This window comes from Candida albicans, chromosome R (assembly GCF_000182965.3).
Source record: "Candida albicans SC5314 chromosome R, complete sequence".
In the NCBI taxonomy this organism is placed as follows: Eukaryota; Fungi; Ascomycota; class Pichiomycetes; order Serinales; family Debaryomycetaceae; genus Candida; species Candida albicans.
The window spans coordinates 987,766-1,013,159 of record NC_032096.1 but is presented as its reverse complement, the minus strand read 5'-3'; the positions used below and the strand labels follow the sequence as shown (position 1 = coordinate 1,013,159).

The 25,394-nt window shown below is 34.8% G+C and overlaps 17 protein-coding genes across 17 annotated transcripts; 10 read left to right on the top strand and 7 right to left on the bottom strand. All coding sequences in view use genetic code 12, as the record gives it.

The window, feature by feature from the left end:
• Positions 1-37: 37 nt before the first annotated feature.
• On the top strand, positions 38-1,201 carry DIT2 (putative cytochrome; the record flags this gene model as incomplete). Its single annotated transcript, XM_712324.2, has 1 exon — positions 38-1,201. The coding sequence occupies one exon, from the start codon at positions 38-40 to the stop codon at positions 1,199-1,201; it is 1,164 nt and encodes a 387-aa protein (XP_717417.1).
• Positions 1,202-1,697: 496 nt separating this feature from the next.
• On the top strand, positions 1,698-3,215 carry CAALFM_CR04620CA (uncharacterized protein; the record flags this gene model as incomplete). The annotated part of the gene is made up of 1 exon (XM_712323.2): positions 1,698-3,215. The coding sequence occupies one exon, from the start codon at positions 1,698-1,700 to the stop codon at positions 3,213-3,215; it is 1,518 nt and encodes a 505-aa protein (XP_717416.2).
• Positions 3,216-3,468: 253 nt separating this feature from the next.
• On the top strand, positions 3,469-4,971 carry CAALFM_CR04610CA (uncharacterized protein; the record flags this gene model as incomplete). The annotated part of the gene is made up of 1 exon (XM_712322.2): positions 3,469-4,971. One exon carries the CDS (start codon positions 3,469-3,471, stop codon positions 4,969-4,971), a length of 1,503 nt encoding a protein of 500 aa, XP_717415.2.
• A 49-nt stretch (positions 4,972-5,020) lies between these two features.
• On the bottom strand, positions 5,021-6,679 carry CAALFM_CR04600WA (uncharacterized protein; the record flags this gene model as incomplete). Its single annotated transcript, XM_712321.2, has 1 exon — positions 5,021-6,679. The coding sequence occupies one exon, from the start codon at positions 6,677-6,679 to the stop codon at positions 5,021-5,023; it is 1,659 nt and encodes a 552-aa protein (XP_717414.2).
• An 853-nt stretch (positions 6,680-7,532) lies between these two features.
• Positions 7,533-8,342, top strand: PDX3 (pyridoxamine-phosphate oxidase; the record flags this gene model as incomplete). The annotated part of the gene is made up of 1 exon (XM_712320.2): positions 7,533-8,342. One exon carries the CDS (start codon positions 7,533-7,535, stop codon positions 8,340-8,342), a length of 810 nt encoding a protein of 269 aa, XP_717413.1.
• A 156-nt stretch (positions 8,343-8,498) lies between these two features.
• Positions 8,499-9,122, bottom strand: CAALFM_CR04580WA (mitochondrial 54S ribosomal protein bL32m; the record flags this gene model as incomplete). Its single annotated transcript, XM_712319.2, has 1 exon — positions 8,499-9,122. The coding sequence occupies one exon, from the start codon at positions 9,120-9,122 to the stop codon at positions 8,499-8,501; it is 624 nt and encodes a 207-aa protein (XP_717412.1).
• Positions 9,123-9,915: 793 nt separating this feature from the next.
• CDC10 (septin) lies at positions 9,916-10,989 on the top strand (the record flags this gene model as incomplete). The annotated part of the gene is made up of 1 exon (XM_712318.2): positions 9,916-10,989. One exon carries the CDS (start codon positions 9,916-9,918, stop codon positions 10,987-10,989), a length of 1,074 nt encoding a protein of 357 aa, XP_717411.2.
• A 257-nt stretch (positions 10,990-11,246) lies between these two features.
• CAALFM_CR04560CA (multifunctional nuclease) lies at positions 11,247-12,365 on the top strand (the record flags this gene model as incomplete). The annotated part of the gene is made up of 1 exon (XM_712317.2): positions 11,247-12,365. The coding sequence occupies one exon, from the start codon at positions 11,247-11,249 to the stop codon at positions 12,363-12,365; it is 1,119 nt and encodes a 372-aa protein (XP_717410.1).
• A 48-nt stretch (positions 12,366-12,413) lies between these two features.
• Positions 12,414-13,350, bottom strand: PRE6 (proteasome core particle subunit alpha 4; the record flags this gene model as incomplete). The annotated part of the gene is made up of 3 exons (XM_019475537.1): positions 12,414-13,111; positions 13,201-13,220; positions 13,316-13,350. 3 exons carry the CDS (start codon positions 13,348-13,350, stop codon positions 12,414-12,416), a joined length of 753 nt encoding a protein of 250 aa, XP_019331082.1.
• Positions 13,351-13,540: 190 nt separating this feature from the next.
• RPR2 (ribonuclease P protein subunit) lies at positions 13,541-13,966 on the top strand (the record flags this gene model as incomplete). Its single annotated transcript, XM_712314.2, has 1 exon — positions 13,541-13,966. The coding sequence occupies one exon, from the start codon at positions 13,541-13,543 to the stop codon at positions 13,964-13,966; it is 426 nt and encodes a 141-aa protein (XP_717407.1).
• Positions 13,963-15,351, bottom strand: FUM11 (fumarase; the record flags this gene model as incomplete). Its single annotated transcript, XM_712313.2, has 1 exon — positions 13,963-15,351. The coding sequence occupies one exon, from the start codon at positions 15,349-15,351 to the stop codon at positions 13,963-13,965; it is 1,389 nt and encodes a 462-aa protein (XP_717406.1).
• A 259-nt stretch (positions 15,352-15,610) lies between these two features.
• On the bottom strand, positions 15,611-16,000 carry MIM1 (Mim1p; the record flags this gene model as incomplete). The annotated part of the gene is made up of 1 exon (XM_019475536.1): positions 15,611-16,000. The coding sequence occupies one exon, from the start codon at positions 15,998-16,000 to the stop codon at positions 15,611-15,613; it is 390 nt and encodes a 129-aa protein (XP_019331081.1).
• A 329-nt stretch (positions 16,001-16,329) lies between these two features.
• Positions 16,330-17,784, bottom strand: HXK2 (hexokinase 2; the record flags this gene model as incomplete). The annotated part of the gene is made up of 1 exon (XM_712312.1): positions 16,330-17,784. One exon carries the CDS (start codon positions 17,782-17,784, stop codon positions 16,330-16,332), a length of 1,455 nt encoding a protein of 484 aa, XP_717405.1.
• A 2,172-nt stretch (positions 17,785-19,956) lies between these two features.
• On the top strand, positions 19,957-21,078 carry CAALFM_CR04500CA (uncharacterized protein; the record flags this gene model as incomplete). The annotated part of the gene is made up of 1 exon (XM_712311.2): positions 19,957-21,078. The coding sequence occupies one exon, from the start codon at positions 19,957-19,959 to the stop codon at positions 21,076-21,078; it is 1,122 nt and encodes a 373-aa protein (XP_717404.2).
• A 345-nt stretch (positions 21,079-21,423) lies between these two features.
• CAALFM_CR04490CA (uncharacterized protein) lies at positions 21,424-22,374 on the top strand (the record flags this gene model as incomplete). Its single annotated transcript, XM_712310.2, has 1 exon — positions 21,424-22,374. One exon carries the CDS (start codon positions 21,424-21,426, stop codon positions 22,372-22,374), a length of 951 nt encoding a protein of 316 aa, XP_717403.1.
• A 381-nt stretch (positions 22,375-22,755) lies between these two features.
• Positions 22,756-24,285, top strand: LAP3 (bleomycin hydrolase; the record flags this gene model as incomplete). Its single annotated transcript, XM_712309.2, has 1 exon — positions 22,756-24,285. The coding sequence occupies one exon, from the start codon at positions 22,756-22,758 to the stop codon at positions 24,283-24,285; it is 1,530 nt and encodes a 509-aa protein (XP_717402.1).
• A 148-nt stretch (positions 24,286-24,433) lies between these two features.
• On the bottom strand, positions 24,434-25,348 carry GPI2 (phosphatidylinositol N-acetylglucosaminyltransferase; the record flags this gene model as incomplete). The annotated part of the gene is made up of 1 exon (XM_712308.1): positions 24,434-25,348. One exon carries the CDS (start codon positions 25,346-25,348, stop codon positions 24,434-24,436), a length of 915 nt encoding a protein of 304 aa, XP_717401.1.
• Positions 25,349-25,394: the final 46 nt, after the last annotated feature.

The window sequence follows — 25,394 nt, the reverse complement described above, 5'->3', positions numbered from 1 at the left end:
GAATATTTTAATCACTAAACCAGATTTCTTACTTGAAATGTTTAAAAATGAAGATGTATTTGCCAAAAGTGGCAATCATGTCAAGATTCCAAATTCGGTTTTAGCAACTTATACTGGGGATAATATCATTAGTGCTCATGGAGAATTATGGAAATTATACCGAGATGTTGTTGCCCAAAGTATTCAATTTCCTGATTTGAAACCAATTTCCAAGAATACACAAAAGTTGTTACGATTTCTTGATAACGAAATGGGATCAGCAAATCAAGCCACTATTTCAGTGACAGATATATTACAGAAATATTCCTTGGCCAATGTTTGTGAATCTGTTCTTGGCGTTAATTTTAATGTACTTGATGATAAACAATCACTTATGCATGAGAAGATTAAATATGTTAAACTGCAAATTTTCAATCCCATTTTCTTAAATTTCCCTTATTTTGACAATTTCCCCATTCCAAGCCGGCTCAAGGCAAGAAGAGAAGTGATTGGATTTCGTAAATGGTATGGTCAAAGCCTTATAGAAAAGTATAATTTACAATTGCCAAACTCAGCAGCTACAAAATTGGTGGATTCTTTGATCAAAGAAAAATTGACAGAAAAACAATTTTTGGATAATGCCATAATTTTAATGATTGCTGGTCATGAAAATCCATTACTATTGATGTTGTCATTATTATATGTTGTTTCTAAATATCCACAAGTTCAAGAATTAATACGCAATGAAACAGAAACAACAAAACCTTACCTTCATTCAGTCATTTATGAAACTCTAAGAATGTATCCACCATTGGGATTAATCATAAATAGATGCACAACTAGAATCACCAAATTGGGCAATATTGTTATCCCTAAAAATGTTTATTGCGGTTATAATAATTTTGGTACGGGAAGGGATAGAAATGTCTGGGGATCAGATGCAGATATTTTCAAACCAGAACGATGGGGATTGGAAATTGATGAAATCAACAAGAAATTTACGTTAGCCAAAAGATCAGCTGAATTGCCCGCATTTCATGGCAGGAAAAGAGCATGTTTAGGTGAAAAATATGCATTGTTTGAAGTTAAACAATTTTTATTGGCAATTCTAGGTGAGTATAAAGTGTCTCTAGACCCAAATTGGAAAGAACAATTGACACCTGCTGGGCCAATTAGCCCCTTGCGATTGAAATTGAATTTTGAAAAGCTTACAGTTTCCTAAATCATTATAAAGTTTTATCAAAGAGAAAAATAATAATAATAATAATAATAATAAATAAGATTATCTGAATATGTCAGGATATAATGATAAAAACACTTTATAGTTTTTATGTTTCCTATTTTCTTGTTTTTGTGTTCGTTTAATTACTTGCTTGTTTGTTTGCTTTTATTGAATGAAGAATGCAGTAAATACCGTATAGTAGTATATAACTTGCGTTTGCTAACAGAAAACACACCCCTGTAAGCCAAGCATTTGTAAATCATTGTTTCCCACTTCCTTCTTCCTATTTGTAGAACATGAAAATCCAGATGTAGTTACAGTTTCCTTAATGGCATAGTATGGCATGTCAAGTACCTCTTGATTTGTATAAATTTTTGAGTGACAAAGACGAGCAATTACAATAAGAAGTAATAACTAAATAAAAGACCATGGAAGTAAAAACAGTATTGGTTGAAGTTTAATTCTTTTTTCGATTTGTCTATCAATTATTTTTCAAATGAATAGTGTCACTAATCCAGAGATTATGCCGAAAAAGGAAGAGCCAAAGCAAAATGAAACAGAAGCAGAAACAGAAAACAAATTATCAACAGCTGACTTGAAAAACGGCAAAAGTGTTAGTGATTCTGAAAAACAAAATGATTTAGAAGGACAAACTTCTCAAGATTCACCTTATTGTGCCTTATCTTTGAAAAGGAAAACAATTATTATTGGTATTGTCACTATAGCTGGTTGTTTAGGTCCTATTTCAGGAAACATTTATATTCCTATTTTACCTCAATTAGAGAATGAATTTCACGTTTCGACTCAAGTGATCAACGGAACAGTATCGGCATTTATGTTTGTATTTGCCATAGCACCATTGATTTGGGCATCCTGGGCCGATTATGGTGGGAGGAAAACCCTATATTTGATACCATTAATATTCTTCATATTGGCTAATATATTGTTGGCAGCAACTCCAGCAAACATCGTTGGATTATACATTTTGCGAGTTTTACAAGCATTTGGAGCATCAAGTGTTATATCAGTTGGTGCTGGGACCGTTGCTGATATTATAGAGCCAAAACATAGAGCCAAGGCCATATCGGTATTTATGTGGGGTCCTCAGTTGGGTCCAGTATTGGGACCCGTATTGTCAATCATTGCCTCTAAAGGACAATGGAGATGGATATTTGGTTTTTTAGCGCTTTTCGGCTTTGCAGTATATTTGATGATTTTATTCTTCTTACCAGAAACTTTAAGATATCTTGTTGGTAATTGTGCCTGCTATAAAGATACTTCAATTATTGTCAAGCCACATTTGCGACAAAAGAAAATTGTTGAAGGATATCCCGTTCCTCCAAAACCAAGTTTCAAAAATTATTGGATCTTGATAAAATTCAAACCAGTTTTGTTGTGTTCAATTAACTCGGGATTACTATTTGCAACATTTTATGGATTAATGGTGACTTTTGCCCATGTTTTGAAAATTGAGTATTCATTTACTGATGCACAAATCAGTGCTAGCTATCTCTGTCCCGGTATCTCTTTAATAATAGGTTCCACGATTGGTGGTTGGGCTTCTGATAAAATACGAGCGGAAATAATCAAACATAATCCTGACATATATGTTCCCGAATACCGGTTCTCATTACAATTTTTGGGATTAATAATATCTATGACTGGTGTGATTGGCTACGGGTGGACAGTCCATAAACATACAAATGTAGTTGCTGTATTCATATTTACTTTTTTGGGCGGTTTTGGCATGACATGGGTATTTGTTGCAAATACCACTTATTTGACAGAATGCACTACTGGACAGCCAGCAACAAATGTTGCAATTGGCAATTTTGCACGAAACATATCTGCTACCATATGCACGGCAATAATAGACCCACTTATTTCTTCCATGGGATTTGGTTGGTGTTTAACTGGATTAGGTTTAACCAATATATTGGGAATTGTATTTGTAGTTATCTTATTAAAATGGGGACCAAGCTGGAGACGACAATTTCTAAATAAAAGTACGTAGATTTTAGCAACCACAATATATATTCCTTAATTAGTCAAACTAAATTCGTTTTTTAATGAAATTTGCTGGACAGGCAATTTAAGTTAACTAGGAACAGAGCATTTGTAATATACTTTCCTACTTTGGAACAAGGATATTTGCTCACATGGTTTGGAAGTGTTTAAATTATTCTATTTATAGACAATATTATATACCCTAAAAATATGCATACGTTGATAGAGCACTTGGTTTTAAGAAACAATATTAAACACAAATGAAAGTAAACCATAATCACATCAGCAACACCGGTGTCAATGATTCTGAAGACATATTGGAAGCACAAGATGAAATATCAATTGATAACAACAAGAACCAGGAAAATATTTGGAATAAGAAGAGCATTTTCCATACATGGTTACTTCTTTGCTATTCTACTGGACCAGTGGCTTCAATGAGTCGAACTTATATTCCAGCTTCAATTCAATCAATTGCAAAAAATGTAGGTAAAACTAAAATGAACCAACCGTGTGGCACACAGGGAAATGATTGCTATGTCAAGTTTGGATTTATGACTGTACATCACACCTCCTATGTGTTATACTTGAGGGCAGTTTCCACTGCCATTGAAGGTGTAGTTGCTATTTTTTTAATGGGTATAGCTGATTATTCCAATTATAGAAAACTGTTTCTCATATTTTCAATTCTTGTGTATGGGTTTCTTGCTTTGCCTTTCATTGGTCTAACAAATAACGATTACCAAACTTTAGTACTCGCATCCATCTTATATTCATTGTTGATAATTGATGATTCCATCTACCAAATTCTCGAAGGCTCTTATATTCCTTTATTTATGAGAGCAGACAAAAAAAATCCCATGCAAAGAGGTTCGGTTGTCGCTGTTTTAGGGCTATTTCTTGGTAACTTGGGAGGTATAACTGCTCTTGTAATTGGCATTATCATTTCCTATTTAAGTGGTACACCTGAACTGAAAGGATATCATAATTTTTTACTTGCAATCACAATTGCTGGTTGCTTGACAATTGGTTTATCATTATTCTCAGCTTTATATATTCCCAATGTTCAAGGAAAACAACGAATTGACAATTTTCTAGTTTTACCATTTAAAAGATTTTTCAACTTGTTGAAAGATATACAGAAATATCCAATGGCATTTCTTTACTGCATTTCTTGGGTGATATGGAATGTGAGCTTTAATAACTTTATGAGTATGTTTCTTTTACTATTCAGATCAACGTTGGGATTGGGGAATTCCGATGCAGAATATACTGTTTACACTTTTATGTCTTATATCTGTTCCTCCTGGGGATCACTTGTTTGGATGTTCTTATACCAGAAATGGAACAGCAATATCAAATATTGGGGGTATAGTTTTCTACTGGTCAGTTTATTAGCCAATTTTTGGGGATGTTTAGGAATTCATAAATTGACTCCCCTTGGGTATCAGAATAGATGGGAATTTTGGGTTTTTGAAGTTTTTTATTCGGCCACTTCCTCAGCAATGAGATCTTTAAATAGGTGTGTATATTCTCTGTTGCTACCAGAGGGAAACGAAGCACAATACTTTGGGTTGGAGGTAACATTAGGAATTGCAAGTGGTTGGATTGGTGGCTTGGTCAACGCAGTAATTCAAGACAGAACCAATGATGATAGATTCCCATTCTTGCCTAACATGTTTTTAGTTGTTGTCTCGCTTATAGTATATTATTATGTTGACTTGCAAAAAGGTAAGAATGACGTGAATAATGGAAATTCATAATTGGTTCTATATTACTATAAAAAAATGCATAAACTTTAATATATGTGTTCTATTCGCTATCACTTTCTTCATCAAAGTTGAATGAAAAAGTAGCAGTCCCTGAATTAGTTGGTTCCGTCAATTTCTCCCATGCCTTGCTTTTACCAGTTTCACGCTCATAATTCTTTAATTCAATCTTTTGTAACTTTTCCAAAGCATCATTTAAAATTTCACCTTTGCCATTATTATTTAGTAATTGCTTGAAAATCTCAAAAATTGGCATATCGGGCAAATCTTGTAACTCACCACAATCCTCCTCTAGATCAACTGTCAACAGATTAAAAGCTTCTAAATATCGAGTCAAAACTTCATCACTGCTATCTTTAGCAATGAAATCTAAACATTGTTTGATTTCTTTTAACCTGAAACCACTTATTTGTTTCGGTTTATTTTTCAAAAAATTTAAAACTTCAGCTAGCTTTGATTTAGGCACAAAGTTTTGAGTAATGGCAATTGAGACGTCAATGTTTATCACTGTATGCCACCATCCACTAGGCACATACATACATTCACCAGGGAAAGTTATTCCAATCAAACATTCATCAATTTTGGTTGAATCATTGAAAAAACCTGAAATCACCCATTCTGCTACACTAACTGGAGACGTTACTTCGCTTTCTTCTTCATCAGTTCCCACACCCGGTGGTGTTATATGAGGAGGCAACATAACCCATAATTTCCGGCCTTGTATAGCTGCATTCCAGGCAGAAGTAGAATTGGGATCTTTGTGGAAAGTGGAACCAGATCTAGCAGACCCCATAATTATCCAGGCGTGGTCAGGTCTGCAATTAAATTGTTTACTGTTAAACACAGTGAATAAATCGTCTTGAAATATTTCTGGAACTTTGTATTCTTGCTTCAAAACTTTCATGGCATCGCTTTTGCAATCAAACAAGTACAATGGATTTTCATCTTTATTGTTGTGTAAATATTGTGAATATTTTTGCAAATCCCAACTAACTGCCTCTTGTCTGAATTTCACATTAGGAAACCGATGGAATAACAAGTCAAAATTCCAATTTGGCCAACGGTTAGAATCCGAATTCACTAAGATAAATGGCGAGGAATGATAATTTGCATTAAATTCATCCAAACTTAAACTGGATTCTTGGATTCTTTGTATTCTACCTCTTGGTAAGTCATCAAGTTGGCCTAACATCGCATCTCGATGATATACTTCTTCTTCCCTGATAATTTCATGAAATAATTTGGTGTAATCAATTTGAGAGCACTGAATAGGTCGATATAGCAAATCTGAACACAACAAATTATCAGGTAACTGTAACAACTCCTTGTTTTCTATAATATTCAACACAGTACTTCTCCACGATCCTAGCCATGGTTTGGTATCATAGTGTTCATTGTTCTGCAAATATACTCTTTTCCAGATTTCTTCGTCATACAAAAATGCATAGAGTATTCTTGATGTGTGAGATAGATTCAATAATGATGGAATGTCAGTAATGTAACTAATAATGTTCATTATTATCTCATCTGGTAATATGCAGAAATCACCCAAAGAGTCCTTTCTTTGTTTTTGTAGGATGGGAGTCGAGGCAATGAATGAGTTTCCACCTGGCTTGACATTTAAAGGATGCTTAACTAAAAAGCTATTGGTAGATATTGCTCGGCGGGATTTGTTGTACTTGCGTCTCTTTGGTTCTGTCATGACGAAGTCTGCCAATAAAGTTGCAATGAACCTACCCAGCTGAAAAATATGCAAAATTTTTTTTTTTCTTTTTTTTTCCTCTCGGAGTCTTAGTTGTATACGGAGGTTATTTAGTTTTTTGGAACCAAAACAATGATGATCTAAAACTATATCATGAAACCCATACAAATATATGATTTTTGCGGCACATTCCTTTGATTATTTGGAATGCTTGTAAATTGTGTCTTGGCATAGAACAGGACCTACTGAACCCCAAAGCCGTTCAGAGAAAAGACCAGTTTATTTTCCACTCAGTACTTCTCTTGAAGTAGTAGTTTTATACAATCATCAGAACCCAACTGACAAATAGATTAGCTACTAAACCCATTCCTTATTTAAAAAGGGAATGCCATATATTTTGTTTTCCAAAATGGCCATAAAATAAAAGGTTCTAACTAGTCATACAATTTCAGTCACCGCCTAAGAATCTCTCCTTACTCCGTGTCTTTTTCAATCAGCACAACACCCTTTTCAAGTCAGTTGCATCAAAAACTCGTCATTAACCATTTTATTATTTCTTTTTACTTAAGTTGTTGGTTTCTTTCGATCATTCGTGCTTTTATTTTTGACTTCTTTTTTGACTCTTCTTTGCATCGGGTCTTTTATTTTTTCGGGGGACGGGATTTGTTTGTCCAGACTTAGTTTTCTCCACATACATTAATTTTTACTATGTATTTTTCGCAAGTTAAATTATTTTGAATAGTCATACCACACACACAGCACCACCTCTACCAAATCTTTTTTTCTTTTTTTTTTTTTCCTTCTGAAATATTTTCCTTTATTTTATTTTACTTTTTTCAGTTCCAACAGATCTATGTTCAAGCAAGTTGTTTCCAAAAACCGTATACCAATTGAAAATAGTATTGCATCAATTAGAAAAATGACCCTTAACTCGACCAGTGCAAATCCGGACACTAGACGCGAAGATCCGGAAACTACCACCCAAGAACCAATAATTTTTGCTCCAGCAACTTACCAATACACAAAAGGACACTTAGGCGACACTGAAGTGGATAAAGATCCTTTAGCTCAATTCAATAAATGGTTTAAAGAAGCCCAAGACAACTTACCTGCTAATTCAGACATTATTGTTGAGGCCACCAATTTTTCAACTGCAAGATTGCCTAGTGGGAGAGTTTCCTCACGTATTGTGTTATTAAAGGAATTGGATAAATATGGTTTCCTAGTATATTCTAATTGGAATACCTCGAAGAAAGCAAAAGACTTTGAGCTGAACAAATACGCAAGCTTAACATTCTTCTGGCCACATGTACAAAGACAAGTTAGAGTGGAAGGTATTATGGAACATGTGACAAGAGAAACTTCGGAAAGATACTTTAATACTCGTCCAAGAGGATCGAAAATTGGAGCATGGGCTAGTCCCCAAAGTTCAGTAGTCCAATCTCGAGACGACTTGGATCAAATTAAAGATAAATATAACGACAAATTTAAAGATTTGCAGGACCACGAAATACCATGTCCAGACTATTGGGGAGGAATAAGAATAGAACCTTTAGAGGTTGAATTTTGGCAAGGAGGTTTGAGTAGATTGCATGATCGTATTACATACAGAAGAGAAAAGAAGGAAGACCCTAATTGGGAGATTGTTAGACTTGCTCCATAGAGAATATGCGTGGTCCAAACACGTTTATTTTTAATATTCATGTTTTCATGTTTTCATGCTTTGTTTTTATATACATTAATTAGAAACTTTGTATATTTACAGGTTCGAATATATTTTCCAAATAACAGAATCTAAAAAAGTAAAAGGGCGTACTCATTACTCGAGTTCAACCATTACTTTACCCTTTTTGGGGTTTACTTTGCGATGTCTAACTTGAGTGTTGTCATATGGCATTGGTTTTTCTCTTTTTGGCACCCATTCCTTAGCCTTCAATTGTCGTTCGTGGTCGGTTTCAAATTTACCAGGATATATAACTCTTTCATCTAATGGATTTAAATCACTTTGTGGGTTGACAGTGTCTTTGATTATTCCATTCTTTCTCTTTAAACTCTTTAAAAATGTCTTAATTTCAGCAAAGCAATTCATACACATGAAATGTGAACGTTTAACACTTCCACATGCTGAACACCTTACAATATTATTTATTGGATGGACTTGCTTATTCCCTGGAGCATACAACTTCTTTCTTCTTCTTGCTCTTGATAATTTCTTTTTTGGCACGGCCTTTAAAATTGTACCATTATCTATCATAAAAGGAGCTTCACCTCCTGATTCTTCAATTTTTTCTTTCAATTCTTGTAATCTCTCATCAGTTGTGCTTTGATTACCAAGTCTGTTCTGCAACCCAAGACGTATAGTTATTGAAGGTAAACGTGGAACCACACCCCATAACGCCTCTTGAATTGATGCAACAGTCCCAAATCTTAAAGCTAACGACATCGTGGACTGATGATAAAGTAGTTAATGCTGGACAGATATTAAGTAGAGCTAGAAAAATTTTTTTTTCACTCACTTTTCACTCTCTCCCAGCTTTTCTTTTTGCAAACGATTGGAAGAAATCACTTGCAGTAGTGTACCTTGTTCAAACAATTGTGTGGTTTTAGCAACCACCTCCCATTCTTGTCGTAATGTAGATAACCCAAGATCTCAGAAAAGATTCAATCATCATATTGTCAATTAGAAGTTGATGGTGGATATCTTTGTTAATTAGTGGCAGTGTTGTTACTTTCTAGATGATCAGTGTAATGCTAAACACTTTAACTGCGATTTCTCTTTATGTTTGAACTCTTTTGAGTACTTACCCACTAAATAAGCTACTTCAACACTCTTATTACTTACAACTTGATCAATTTATTAGTCTCCTTGAGCTTTATATTGCCAGTGATTGTGGTGTAGGATAAGAGAATGTTCCATATAGGTAAAAATCGTGTTTGAACCAATTCACACTTCTTTTTTAAGCTTTCATTTTGATAGTTTTTGATTTCACCGCGTAGTACAAAAAATAAAAAATTGACAACAAAGACAGGGAAAAAAAAACTCTCACACATTACCACACAACATTTTAATATTTACTTTTTGTTGTTGTTTTTTTTTTTCTTTCTTTACACGAACAACAAAAAATTGAATTTTGAATTTATTTCCTTCTTTTCGTTTACGTTTTCGTTTTCGTTTTTTTTAGGGTTGATTGATTCAAACTAATTCAAACACAAGTGTTCTTATAAGCCAAAACATCATGTCCATCGAAGAACCTAGTACACAGCACATTGCTCAACCACAAAAATATGTTGGTTTCGATACCATTACTACCCAAATTGAAAATAGATTGTTGAAACGAGGATTTCAATTCAACATTATGGTTGTTGGTAGATCAGGTTTGGGTAAAAGTACTTTGGTCAATACTTTGTTTTCATCTAAGTTAACTACATCCCAAGGAAGAAAACTGCCAAGTGAACCTATTGAAAAAACAACTGAAATCAAAGTTGCTTCTCATTCATTGTTGGAAAATAATGTAAGATTGAATATTAATGTTATTGACACACCAGGGTTTGGCGACCAAATAAATAACGAAAAATGCTGGGAACCATTGGTCAAGTATGTAAAAGAACAACATTCTCAATATTTGAGAAAGGAATTGACTGCTCAAAGAGACAAGTTTTTGGCAGACACCAGAGTTCATTGTATATTGTACTTTATTCCACCAAACGGTCAAAAATTGAAACAGTTGGATGTCCAGGCATTGAAGAAATTGAGTGAGATTGCCAATGTTGTTCCTATTATTGCTAAATCAGACTCCTTGACTTTGGATGAAAGAAGTGAATTCAAAAAATTGTTACAACTGGAGTTTATGAAGTATAACTTTAACATATACCCTTACGATAGCGAAGATTTGTACGAAGAAGAAAGACAATTGAATGAAGATATAAAATCATTAATTCCATTTGCAATTGCTGGATCAGAGACTGAAATTGAAATCAATGGTGAAATGGTCAGAGGAAGAAAAACTAAATGGGGTGCTATCAATATTGAAGATGTTAGTCAATGTGAATTTGTCTTTTTGAGAGACTTTTTGACTAGAACTCACTTACAGGATTTGATTGAAACTACTGCTTTGACTCATTATGAAACTTTCAGATCCAAACAATTAATTGCTTTGAAGGAAAATGCGTCTAACCCAAATAGACAATCCCAACTTCAAAAAGATCAAGGGCAAACCTCACAACAATCAAACCAAGATTTGAAGAACACCTCTGGTGTGCCAAATGCTCCTATGTTCCAATCAACTACAGGTACTGCTGCTGCTAGATAAATAGATAAATAATGTTTGTTATTGATATAATGTGATTTTACTTTTTTGTATTCCTCTTCTTTTGTGTGTTTGTTGAAAAGCAAAACGCGTATGAACAAAAATATTTATGTGTGTGTGTATTTTTTTTTTCCCACTCGAGATTTTATATTTTGTTCAAAAATAATTTTTATTCATTATTTTCTACTCCTTTTTTTTTTTAATTAGAAAGAATCACTTCATATTTCAATAGATATTATTCATTTTGATTAAGACTAACCATGGGAGTTAAAGGGCTTAATCAATTAATTAAAGAACACTCACCTAGTGCTTATAAAGAATTTCAGTTGAAGAATCTCTTCGGAAGAAAAGTAGCTATCGATGCCTCAATGTGCCTTTATCAATTCTTGATTGCCGTTAGACAATCAGATGGACAACAATTAACTAACGAGGATGGGGAAACTACTTCACATTTGTCTGGTATGTTTTACCGTACCATCAAAATGGTTGAAAATAACATTAAACCAGTATATGTTTTCGATGGGAAACCACCTGTATTAAAAGGCGGAGAATTAGAAAAGAGATTATTGCGTAGAGAAGAGGCACAAAAGCAAAAAACTGCCCTTGGTGACGAAGGGACCGTTGAAGAAGTGTTGAAATTTGAAAAGAGGTTGGTAAGAGTGACAAGAGAGCAAAACGAGGAAGCCAAAAAATTACTACAATTAATGGGGATTCCCTGTGTTGATGCTCCATGTGAAGCGGAGGCGCAATGTGCTGAATTGGCTCGCGGAGGAAAAGTCTACGCTGCTGCTTCAGAGGATATGGACACATTGTGTTATGAACCACCTTTTTTGTTAAGACATTTGACTTTTTCAGAAGCAAGAAAGATGCCTATCGACCAAATTGAATACAAGGACGCAATTGCCGGATTGGACATGACAAAAGAACAGTTTATTGATTTGTGTATATTGCTTGGTTGTGACTATTGTGAATCAATCAAAGGTATTGGACAAGCAACGGCCTTTAAATTGATCAAAGAACATGGTTCCTTGGATAATATCGTTGAATGGATCAAAAACAATAAAACGAAATACACACTTCCCGAAAATTGGCCCTACGATGAAGCAAGACAATTGTTTATGAATCCAGAGGTGACAAATGCTAGCGAGATTAATTTGAAATGGAAAGAACCAGATGTAGATGGATTAATTGAGTTTATGGTTAAGCAGAAAGGGTTTAGTGAGGATAGAATCAGAAGTGGTGCCGAAAAGCTAAAGAAAGGGTTGAAAGGTGGCGTCCAAGGTAGACTAGATGGATTCTTTAAAGTTGTAAAGACCGATGACAAAAAGAGAAAAGCCGACCCTAAAGAATCAAAGGCTAGTAAAAAGAAGAAAAAATAGTAGTCCAAACTCACTAAAATTTTATATAACGTGTGTATTATTAATATTCTAATCCTTTGATTTTTGCTTTTTCTTCTCTGCTTCAGCAGCTTTTTCAGCCTCAATTGCATCTACATACTTTTTGATTTCGTCAACATCCAATTTTTTTATAACAGCACCAGGTTTCAAAACAGAAACTTCAATGTTCTTAGCACCTGTTTGAACCACCTCCAAAAGTGATTTCACAGTTAATTTGATGGTTTCTTCCTCACTCAAATCCTCTTCGTAATGTTTTTCTAAAAATTCTTTGACTGTTTTTGAAGATCTACCAATGGCATGAGCCTTCCAAGCGTTGAACACACCTGAAGGTTCAGTTTGAAATAATTTTGGAACATCGTCACGAACATCAAATCCAGCAATCAAGGTGGCAATACCAAACGGTCTTACACCACCCAGCTGTGTATATTTCTGCTGAACACCAGCAACATATTTGGTCAAATACTCAACACTAACGGGATCTTCTAATGTCAATTTGTGGGATTGGGCTTCTACTCGTGCCTTGTCGACCAATATTCTGGCATCGGCATTCAAACCAGCAAATGCTAAAAGAATATGATGATCAACTTTACATATCTTCGATGGAGTAATTCTTGGATCTTGCAACTTCAATGCAGTTCTCTTTTCACATCCTAATACCACTGTATTTTTCCCTTTGACCCCAACGGCACAAGTACCTCTTTTGACAGCTTCTGAAGCATATTCAACCTCTAAATTAAAATAAAAACTGTTAGTATACTCTTTTCCTTAAACCCACCAAGCTTTTGTTTGAATTGGGTGATCAAATCAAGATACATACGGAAAACATGTCCATCCGGTCTGGTGTTAAAAAAAGTTAGTAAATCGTGTTCTAAAAGATCAATTGTTCAAGGCCCAATCGCAGTCTAACACTTCTATATCTAAACTAAACATACGAGAAAATTGATAATGCACTATCGTAACCACTCATTTTATTATTATTGTTGTTGTTGTAATTGAGGTGATTGATAAAGTCAAAGAATGAATTTTGCCTTCTTGAGTTTTTTTTTCTGGTTAGTGTTTTGCCTCTGGAGAAACAAGGGAAAAAAAAAATGTTGCGTTTTTTCCTCTCTTCTCAGTAAAGTGATACATTATATCAAATCATCAATAGACTCATTACCATGGCTAAAGGTAAAGGCAAAGGCAAAGGCAAAGGCAAAGATAAAGGAAAGTCTGTCCCCAACCGGGATAATTATGCAAGAATATCATATTTGTATCAAATTAGTAATCAATTTTACCTAGCCCATCCAGAGTACCAAGCCTTATCTAGAGGATATAACAGAAACTTGGATCTAATTGCCAAAAAAACTGTCATAAAACTATCACCACACATAAAAAGGACATTATGCAAGAAATGCAATACTATGCTTATTCCTGGCTTGACTATGTCAATGTATATTGAGAATTTATCGAAACAAAAGTCACAGCATAATGATGTATTTGTTAACAAGTGTTTAAATTGTGGGAAATGCAAACGATTCCCCGTTGGAAAAGATAGAAACTACATTTTATTTACCGATAAACAGAATGAAAACATACCAACCTAATCCTTTGGACCAATCATTTTTTCTGGTCTGACCCATTCGTCAAACTCTTCTGAAGTTAATAATTCCAACTCCAAACAGGATTCCTTTAAGGTAATGCCTTTTTTATGGGCATTCTTAGCAGCCTTCGAAGCGTTATCATATCCAATTTTTGGGTTTAAAGCGGTAACTAACATCAAAGATTCATTCAACACCTTATCAATCTTTTCCTTGTTGGCTTTAATACTTTCAACACAATGCAATCTAAATGATTGACAAGCATCACCTAACAATCTAATAGAATTTAATAAGTTATATGCCATCACAGGCTTGAATACATTCAACTCAAATTGACCCAGAGCTCCTGAAAAGGTGATTGTAGTATTATTACCCATTACTTGTGCACAGACCATAGTCATGGCTTCACATTGGGTTGGATTAACTTTTCCAGGCATGATCAGACTTCCTGGTTCATTTTCAGGTAAAGATAATTCACCGTAACCACATCTTGGACCGGACCCCAAGTATCTGATATCATTGGCAATTTTGTATAATGAAACAGCCAAAGTATTCAAAGCACCAGATGTTTCAACGATGGCATCATGTGCAGCCAATGCTTCAAACTTGTTTGGAGCAGTGTGGAATTGCAAACCGGTTAAATTGGATATTTCTTCAGCAATTTTAACATCAAACCCCTTTTTGGTGTTTAAACCTGTTCCTACAGCAGTACCACCTTGTGCTAAATTTGATAATCTTGGCAAAGTCAGCTTAATTCTTTCGATTCCAAAAGTCAATTGTTGAACGTAACCAGAAAACTCTTGACCCAATGTCAATGGAGTAGCATCTTGCAAATGAGTTCTACCAATTTTAATGATGTCACTAAATTCTTTTGATTTAGCTTCAAAGGCATCTCTCAAAGCGGTCAATTTTGGCAATAACTGCTGTTCAACTTCACTAACAGCAGCAATGTGCATGACAGTTGGGAAAGTATCATTAGAAGATTGAGACATATTACAATGGTCATTTGGGTGAACTGGTTTTTTGGAACCTTTTTCTCCACCCAATATTTCAATTGCACGGTTGGAGATTACCTCATTGGCATTCATGTTCGATTGGGTTCCTGAACCAGTTTGATAAACCACCAATGGGAAATTATCATTGAATTTTCCCTCAATTACCTCGGAAGCAGCTTCTTGAATAGCAGATGATAATTTAGGGTCTAAGGAACCCATTTTTTCATTAACGATAGCTGCGGCTTTTTTCAAAGTCCCGAAAGCTTTAATTATTGGAATTGGCATTTTAATATCGCCGATCTCAAAGTTACCCAAAGATCTCTGGGTTTGAGCACCCCAATATTTATCAGCCGGCACTGAGATTTCACCAAAAGCGTCAGATTCAATACGTGACATGTTTCAATTAAGTTAAAGAAGCTCTAATGGGGAAAGGAAGGGAGAGAAGAAAAAAAAATTAAGCAAGAAAACGTTTTGATTTGACTTCGGAGTTTTATTCTCAGTTTTTTTTCTTCCGGTTTTGTAGGGCTAGTAGGATTTTTCCTAATACCCCGGGGGTTAAGGGAAAGTTACAAAAATATATAATCAAAGAAGCTCATATTTTAATATGTAATGTAAAATTTTTAACCTATTTATTCTTATGAACAAAAATGTATTTCTACAAATACTTGGAAGCAGACTCATTCTTTTTCTGCACCATTCTTCTTGGAGGCTCGACTCTTGCACCAATCCAATTATAACGGAACCCAATCTCATGTGCTAATATTTCACCAAAACCCAACATCATACCATTAATAAATGGTAGAACCAAATTGATGGCAGCTTTCTTTAGTATTCCAAAAATATCAATGACATATGATGGTTGCTCTTCTAAGGATCTACTTTCTTCAATCAAGCGCTCTGTATTTATAATGTCAGCGTTGAGAATCACTTCATCAGGTGATAATTGCTCCTCCAAAACTACCAAATCATTTGATTCAGTTAATTCATCTATAAGCAATGAATTCGAAGAGTTTAATGTGCTGGGATTTATATATTCTTGGGACATCAGTGGTGTGTGTAGTCAAGTGTTTTCAGCTTCTATTTTTTGAATGGCAAGTAGTTGTATAAGTAAATAAAAATCAGGAGAAGAAAATGTGAAGTGAAAAAAGTTACCAAATGAAAAATACTACACACTGTACACGACTTCTTTGATGGTCTTACAACACATACCACTATCACTTCAAAACTACATCAACAATGACATTTACCTAAATTCTTGATCTTTATTCTCTTTTTTTATTATTATTTTTGTCAAAACTGTCATGATACACATTACAAAACATAAAACATATCTAAACTAAAACCCAGAGTTTAAACATTGTACTTTTTTTTAATCTAAGCACCCAACAAACCAACGGATTTACCTTCTTTTAATCTCTTTTCGGTCAAAGCAGCAATAACGGCAGCACCAACACCACTACCATCTTCAGCTGGAACAATGATGATTGGGTCCTTGACATCAGCTGGCCATTCGTAGATGTCTCTTAAAGCTTGGGCAGTTCTTTCTTTGAACCCTGGGTACTTGTTGTACACTGAACCGTCAGCAGCACAATGAGCGGTTTTGTAACCTCTCTTTTGGCAAATAGCAGCAATACCACAAACAGAGAATCTAGCAGATCTTTCACCAATCAATTCCGCTAAACAACGGATAATCTTTCTTTCTGGTTCTGTGGTTTCAATGCCCAATTTTTCTCTAAATAAGTCGGCGACATCAGACAAGTTTTCAAATGGATCTTCTTCAATTTTGGATGGATAAGAGGCATCCATGACGTATGGAACCTTCAACTTGTCAAGGTTTTGACCTTTGAAGATCAATTTCTTCTCTTCAGCAAATTCCAATAAAATCAATCTCAAAACTTCTCCCAAATAGTAACCGGAGATCATCTTTTCGAAAGTTTGTTGACCTGGTCTTGGTGATTCTTCGTCAATTTGAACATCGTATTTAGTTCTTGGCAAGATATACTTTTCGTTATCAAATGAACCGTACTCACAGTTGATGGCCATTGGTGATTCTGGTGGAATATCTGATGGACATTTACCTTCTAATTTAGGAATGTCCTTGACAACATCGAAATAAGCACCGTTGACACCAGTACCAAAAATCAAACCCATCTTAGCTTCTGGGTCTGTGTACATAGAAGCAACTAATGTACCTGTGGTATCGTTGATCAACGCAACAACATCAATTGGGACACCAACTTTCTTAATAGCTTTTTGCAACATTGGAACAACATCCTTTCCTTCAATTCCATCAATTGACCAGCCTTTAGTCCATCTTTGCAAGATACCTTCATTGATACGGTTTTGAGAAGCTGGATAACTAAATGTGAAACCCAATGGCAATGGTTCACTGCAACCATCTGGGTAGATTTCATCAACAAACTCTTTCAAACATTTAGCAATAAAATCCCATAATTCGTCCAGGGTGGCAGTTCTCATGTGAGCTGGCAAAGCAAACTTGGATTGAGTGGTGTCAAAGTCTCTGTTACCGCCCAATTTAACCAAGACAACTCTCAAGTTGGTTCCACCCAAGTCAATGGCAAGATAAGAACCAGTTTCTTTACCGGTTGGGAAATCCATGACCCAACCTGGAATCATAGGAATGTTACCACCAGCTTTTGATAAACCACGGTCTAATTCTGAGATGAAATGTTTAACAATAGCTCTCAATTTGTCTGCAGAAATGGTGAATTGCTCTTGAATTGGTTTAAGAGCTTCTAATAATTGAGGAGAAACATCAGTGAAAGTTCCCTTTCTTTTTTGAGCTGGTTTTGGACCGAGATGCACCATTGTAAGTAATATAAAATTGAATTAAAATAGTAATGGACTTGTTATAAAGTATTATTATTAAGCAACCAAAAGTTAAAGTGATTGACTGTGAAAAAATAATAAAGAGAAAAGGAAAAAAAAATAAAAATACAATAAGAAATTGTAAATTAGGAATAATTTCAGCAATTTATATTCTAAAACTTTTTTTTTTCAATTTTCTTGTTTTTTTTTTCATCATCATTCAACGATCTCAGCAGTATCACCAATCTCTGACCATAGTAGTCCGGAGGAGGTTGTCGTGCAAATTTCAAGCGTTGGTGGGTTGCGTAAGCTACAAGAAAAAGTTTTTTTTCAGTTACAAAAATGGAAAAACATCACCCCATGGTCTAAAATTATTCCGAGAATTATTAAATTTGTTTCGAAAAACATGTTACCTGCTGATCTCAATAATGCAGCTGAGCATCAGGTTATTCCCATGGGGCCAGAAAAAATACTATAGCCTATTTGAACTATTTTGTTATTTTTATACGGGGAAGGGAGGAGTTATAGTGTGGGATAGTCGGGACAAGAACACGGAATAATTTTTGTGGAATCTTTATGAAGTTTTATTTTTATGTTCTAGTTGGGGGAGACTGGAGGGGAAGACTTTCTTTTACAAGATACAAGCTGTAGATTAAGGTCTAAACCAGGTTCAGTTCCTTTTTCAACAGAAGTACCCCTAGATATGAATATGGACATAGGGAATAGAGATGGCTGCGTCTGGTTTTGTAGCCATCACCGAGTAATTCTCTTGACCTGAACAAAAATACCACTCAACGAATTTTATTATTACTAAGTTACACAATAAACACGAGAGCCTTGTGGAGGATAATTAATTATTCCGAAATTCCAGCGTCGCAGCTTCTCCTATTATGCACCAACTAGAAAGACGATTTTTGCTGGCGTGATCTCAGAATCTTGTATGTTTTTGGTGAGGTTTTGTTATGAGCCTCGTTAAACAAAGAAACTACGGTTGTTGGCAATGCCGTATAAAAACAATATTTGTCGACAAAAACCACTCTGTGTTTTTACATGCTACCAACATTTTTTTAAACTGGCAAGACCTATTTTATTTCTGCTTGGCATTATACGATATTAACATGATTATTGTTGGTATTTGTTTAAGTTACGTGTCACAGTGAACCCAAGTTTCTAAGATAGAAAACAAAATCTCCATTTAAAGAAATTCTTCTATTCAAAAAACTCTCTAGTTTTTTCAGTATTTGATGAACTGGAGAGTTTGCAATTTTATAAATTATAGAAATGAAAAATAAACTTTAGATGGTAGCAGTTTTCTCTAAGTTTTTGAATTAAACCTTTTCTCAAATACAAGCGGGTGCTCTTTTTAGACAAAGACCGTTGCAAAATCGTTAAAACTTGTTCAACGAGTTGTCACGCACACTTTTAGTGTTTACATTACTTTTTTTGTAAGATTTCATAAATTGTCTTCTAGGCCGTTGTCTTTTCAATCGGGAATGTTAACACATATTATACTGACCAGAAGTTTGTCTTTTTCCTTCTTCCGTGTAGCTTGCTGATTAAAAACTACGATAATTACCTCAAGTACACTATATCCCCAGAAACATAACTTTTCTCACAATATTGTTGCAAAATTATACCAAAAATAGCCAAAAAAAAGTTCACTAAAGTCTTACAACATGAAAGCATAAAAGTTAAGTTAAATCACATTCCACACAAAATCAGCTTTCAGTTCTTCTGAGTGATAACCATACAATAAACATTTCCTCTAGCCCAATCAAAACAAAGATTGAACAAGATCTTGAAGTGCCATTGTAATCTCTTTTTCACGTGCCAACTGCAAATACATTAAAAAATTCAACAACAAAGACTAGAGACTTTTTTAATAATATGAGTATCAAGTAGTACATGCACCATTAAATTATTGGTTCATTGAGTTCCGGGTTTATTATCTATCTCTACAAGGTGCATTATCATGTACTAAGATGCAGACTTTTACTTTGATCAAACTGTGGCTCACTAAGAAAAATTAGTCATCTCGTACAAAACCCAAGAAAAATTTAACACAACAAATTTTCATCTTCACTAATATATAAATAGTCATTTTAACCTTAATACCTAATCTGACTGCCACTATATTATTTCATTTTCCTTATTTATCTTACAAGTGCAACCATGTCATTCCAAGAAATTCCTATCATTGATTTGCAAGAGGCTTTCGATCCAGCCACCAGGTCAAAGTTTTTGGAAGAGGTGCGGGATGCCATAATCAATGTGGGGTTTTTGTTATTAAAGAATTATGAATCTTTAGGACCCACAGAGGAAGACTTACAGTCAATTAAGCAGCAAGCTATTGAGTTTTTTGCGTTACCAGCAAAAGAAAAACTTCAATGTGAAATGCTCAATAGTCCCCATTTTTTAGGTTACACCAGATTAGCCAATGAAATAACTGCATCACACACTGATTGGAGAGAACAAATAGATCTTGCCACAGAATTACCAGCACCAAAAGAAGGTGAGCCATTGTACAAAAATATTGAAGGACCTAACTTATGGCCAAATCCTGAAGTCATTCCTAAATTTAGACCTACCATTGAAAGATTTATAGAAAAGATGACTGCATTGAGCAATGTCTTTAAAGACTTGGTTGCTGAATCTATTGGAGTTGATCCCAAAGCGTTGAATAGATATTTCAAAGAAAACCAACAATGTAAAATGAAATTAATTGCTTATCCAGACGTTTCAGAGTTAGATGGAACAAAATCTGCCGCTTTAGACGATACACCGGAAACTAACCAAGGTGTTGGACCTCACAGAGACTCCGATTTGATAACCTATATCTACCAAGCTACCGAGCACCAGAACTCGTTGCAGGTTCAAAATTTCCAAGGCCATTGGATAACAGTTCCTAATATTCCAGGTCACCTAGTTGTTAACAATGGTCAAACTTTGCAAGCTATTACTGGTGGTGTGGCCAAGGCTACAATCCATCGTGTTTTAGTACCCGAAAAAGGAACAGGGACAAGAATCTCAATTCCGTTTTTCCAAACTATTGATTTGGACAGCTCAAAGGGTGTTGTAGATAATTTGCCCCAAGAGGTGATTGATTTGAAAAATGAACGAGACAAAAAAATAAAAGACTGGGGGGTTGATACTGGATTCCAATTTGAGCCGGATGTGAGCAAAGAACCAATTGGCCATGCCGTTTTTAGAAACAGAATCAAATCTCATCAAGACGTTGCAAAAAAATGGTATCCAGATGTTTTGAAATCTGTTTTACAAGAATATACGCATTAGAAATTCCAAAAGAATGTTCTTACTGATTTACTGTTTTTTGCAGTAGTTAATGTTGATGTTATTATAGTTTGTTATATATTCACTTATGCAGTTATGATTATTTGATATTGAATATTTATATAGTTTAAAGGAACTAGATTTGATGTTAAGTTTCATATTTGACTGAGCACGGCTATGTAGAACAGTTTACATTACCAATTAGCAGAAATGGTTGCAAGTGAAATGAAGTTCCCGAAAAAATAATGTCGTGTATCATGGAATAAAACAAATGTGCTCGATAAATACATATCGGCGCACACCAGATCCACAATAAACTTGTATTAAGTTGGCCAAACCACAAGAGCAATGTTATTACTGAATTTATTCAACGTCCAACAAACTATACTTCTGCTTATACCAGCGACAAATTTTGATGTGTCCACAAGTTTCCCAGAACCTGTTTTGTCGACAACCGATACTTACCGACCAGTCGTAATTTGGCATGGTTTAGGTGACAACTATAACACGTCCGGTATACATAAAGTCCATGAAATATTAGACAGCATGTATCCAGGAATATTTGTCTATGCAATACGTTTAGATGATAACCCTTCTTCCGATGAACAAAAGTCTTTTTTTGGGGATGCCAACAAACAAATTGACGAGGTGTGCCAACAACTTCGAAATATCACTGAATTACTGCATGGGTTTGATTCTATTGGATTCTCTCAAGGTGGGGTTTTTATGAGAGGTTTGATAGAAAGATGCCCCTTAGAAGTGAACAATTTAATAACTTTTGGTTCTCCGCATTTGGGAGTGCTGGAACTACCTCTATGCAAAGACCGTTTTGATTGGTTATGCAAACGGAGAAATGCATTATTGAAGAAGCAAGTTTGGCACGATAGTGTTCAAAAGCGAGTTATACCAGCACAGTATTTTAGAGATCCAGCAAACATAGACCAATATTTAGAGCATTCAAATTACTTGGCAGATATAAACAACGAGCGCGATGAAAAGAATGCAACTTACAAGGAAAACTTTTCAAAATTGAACAAATTAGTGTTAGTAAGTTTTACCGAAGATACCACTCTTGTGCCTAAAGAGAGTTCACAGTTTCATGATTTTGACCCAGAGCACAAGAGAAGTATCCCCTTTCTTTATACGGAATTATACAAGAACGACTACATTGGATTAAAAACCCTTTACGAAAAGAATTCAGTTGATTTTCTATCGATCGAAGCAGAACATATGCATATTGATGAGGATTTCATAAAAAATATTGCTCAAGAGTATTTAGGTGGGAAATTATGTACGTAAGTATTGCTCTATTTTTGAAGTAGCTAAGTATCACTAGTACATTATTAAAGTTTGTTTTAATGTAGAAAAAAATTCAGACAATTAACTCCTATTAAATCATACACCTCAGTGGTTATCCGAAAGTTAAATGTTGTGCCGCGTAGTAGATAGGGATATCTCGTTTTAATTAAGGAGGTGGCACCACCAACTAAACTCGGAAAAGGGAAAACGAGCAAATGTGGAGATAGAACATTGATTTTTTGTCCGCATTATCTACAAACTGTGGTTCTTATCTCATAAGGATAAAAACAAGTATAAATAGGCTTGATCTTTCTTATTCTGAAAGCTAATTTTGGGTCATTTCATTTATTTTTACCAAAATTAGCAAATATTAACCAGGTTATGGGTTCCAACACATCCAAAACAATAATGCCTGCCTCCACAAAGTCACCATTACCAGAAACAGAAGAAGAAATCTTTAATGAAAAGCCTTACTCATCGACTTCTACCTTTGATAATTTCCGTGAACAATTTGAGGGACTTGAATTAGAAAATGCTGAGAACGAAATCAACCCAATCTCCGAAAACATCTTATCTAAATGGGAAGATGATTTCAAATCCCAGACAAAGAATCTTTTAGCTCAAAATGCTCTTGCCAAGAACGCCATTGTTGATGTTATTGCAAAGAATTCTGTCGGCAAACAATCTTTAAAAGATAGATATTTGTTTAATATCACAGTTGATACCATTGGATCACCAGCTCACCTTAACAACCAGAAACTGTCTGGAAGATGCTGGATTTTTGCCTCATCCAACGTATTACGAACCCACGTCATCAAGAATTACAATTTGAAAGAGGACGACTTTCAACTTTCTCAATCCTACTTGTACTTTTACGACAAGTTAGAAAAAGCAAACTTTTTCTTGGAGAACATTGAAGACACATCCAGTGAAGACTTGGATTCTAGATTAATCAGTTATTTGTTTAGCAACCCAGTTAATGATGGTGGTCAATGGGATATGATTGTGAATTTGGTTAACAAATATGGTGTAGTCCCAAATGAGGTATTCCCAGATAATGCCCAATCAACTAACTCGTCAAAATTGAATTATGTTGTCACGGAAAAATTAAGGGAATATGGACTTAAGCTTAGAAGTTTAATAGCTAAAGATGCACCAAAGAATGTTATTAGTTCTTTCAAGGCAAGTGCTATTAAATCTATCTATAAGACAATCGCTTTAGCTTTAGGAACACCACCTAAGCCAACTGACGAGTTTTTGTGGGAATTTATCGACAAAGATGGGAAATACAAGTCTTTTAAAACCAATCCATTAGACTTTTACAAGACTCATGTCCGCTTTGATGCTTCCGAACACTTTTCTTTGATCCATGATCCTAGAAACGAGTACAACAAATTATACACTGTCGAAAGGTTAAATAACATATTTGGTGGAAAACCAATTGAATATATCAATCTCGAAATTGACGAGATTAAACAAGTTGCAATTAAAATGTTGAAAGATAATGAGCCTGTGTTTTTTGGTTCAGATGTTGGCAAGTTTTCCGATTCAAAATCTGGAATTTTGGACACAACTGCCTATGACTATTCAACTGCTTTTGACTTTAGCTTGGATATCACCAAACTGCAGAGATTGAAGGTTGGTTCATCCCAAATGACACATGCTATGGTGATCACTGGAGTGCACATCGACCCACAAACAAACAAACCAGTAAGATGGAAGATTGAAAATTCATGGGGCGAAGATTCTGGTCAAAAGGGTTGGTTTATGATGACCGATGAATGGTTTGATGAATATGTTTTCCAAATTGTGACAAACAAGAAGTATTCAGGAAAGAAAGCATACGATATCTGGAAAAGCAAAGAATTCAATACATTGCCATATTATGACCCTATGGGTGCTTTAGCTTAAGTTTTATCTGATAAAATGCTTATGTTTTTAAGGTTTGTGTTTCTTTTGTAGTCTTGGTTTGCTTTAGTGAATAATTTTATATAATAAATTAGATAGTTCACCCTATTGACGACACTGAAAAGAAAAGTGTATATTATCTTCTATAAGGTCAGCTTTGTATACTTGACTTCATTAACTTTGGTTTCGCCACATCCCATGGTCCTTGTATCTCGTTTTTATACCTCTGCAAGGACAAGAAATATATAGGCATGATGACCACCATCACAAAAACAGACAAAATCCAGTAAACCAAAAACTTATAGTTTAACAAAATATACATCAAATAACTGGTCAAATTAAAAGTTAGAAATGCTATTGGCCAATGAATAGTTTCTAGACCCAGGAGTCGGATCTTTGCATCAAATAACGGTAGTAGTATATTAACTTCAATAGCGAACAACACAAACAAAAATACGTCTAATGTCGTGCTCAATCTAGACGCCAACACAATAGCGTTTGATAAAGATATGTTTGTGGAAACTATTGGACGATAACTCACTTTCATTGAATAGTCATGAAATATCGAGTTTGCTAAACACAACACGCAGGAAATTGCCCAAATTGAGTCCGATGAAGTGGATTTTGTTAGCGATTTCAATATTGGAGACACAATAAGGAGTATAAATGTAATTACCATCAACGACCTCATGTTCATTGATAGATTCTTTAAACTGAAAAAACCGACTAGGGAAATACCGGTGCTAATTAATGTGGGTATTATGGGGTCCCATTGCTTCTCATATATTCCAATAAACATCAAAATAACTAAAAGGATGCACGAGATATAGAAAACAATAAATGAAAACGCCTGTACCAAATTTTTGTAGGAATATTTGGCAACAGTTGTGTTTCTCTTCAATTGAGATAGAAAAGATTGATCAGTGTAATTGTCTGGAAATGGTTGTTGCAAGTATAGCAATTTCTTCCATGATGGTTGCTCTTGCTGTTGAGCATGCTGAAAATGGTTTGGGGGAGCTGAATCACTATCTTGCAAAATGGAAGAGCTTATATGTATTTCTTCCATGGTAGTCACTCATGGAATATATCAAGCCATAAAGTAAATTGAAATA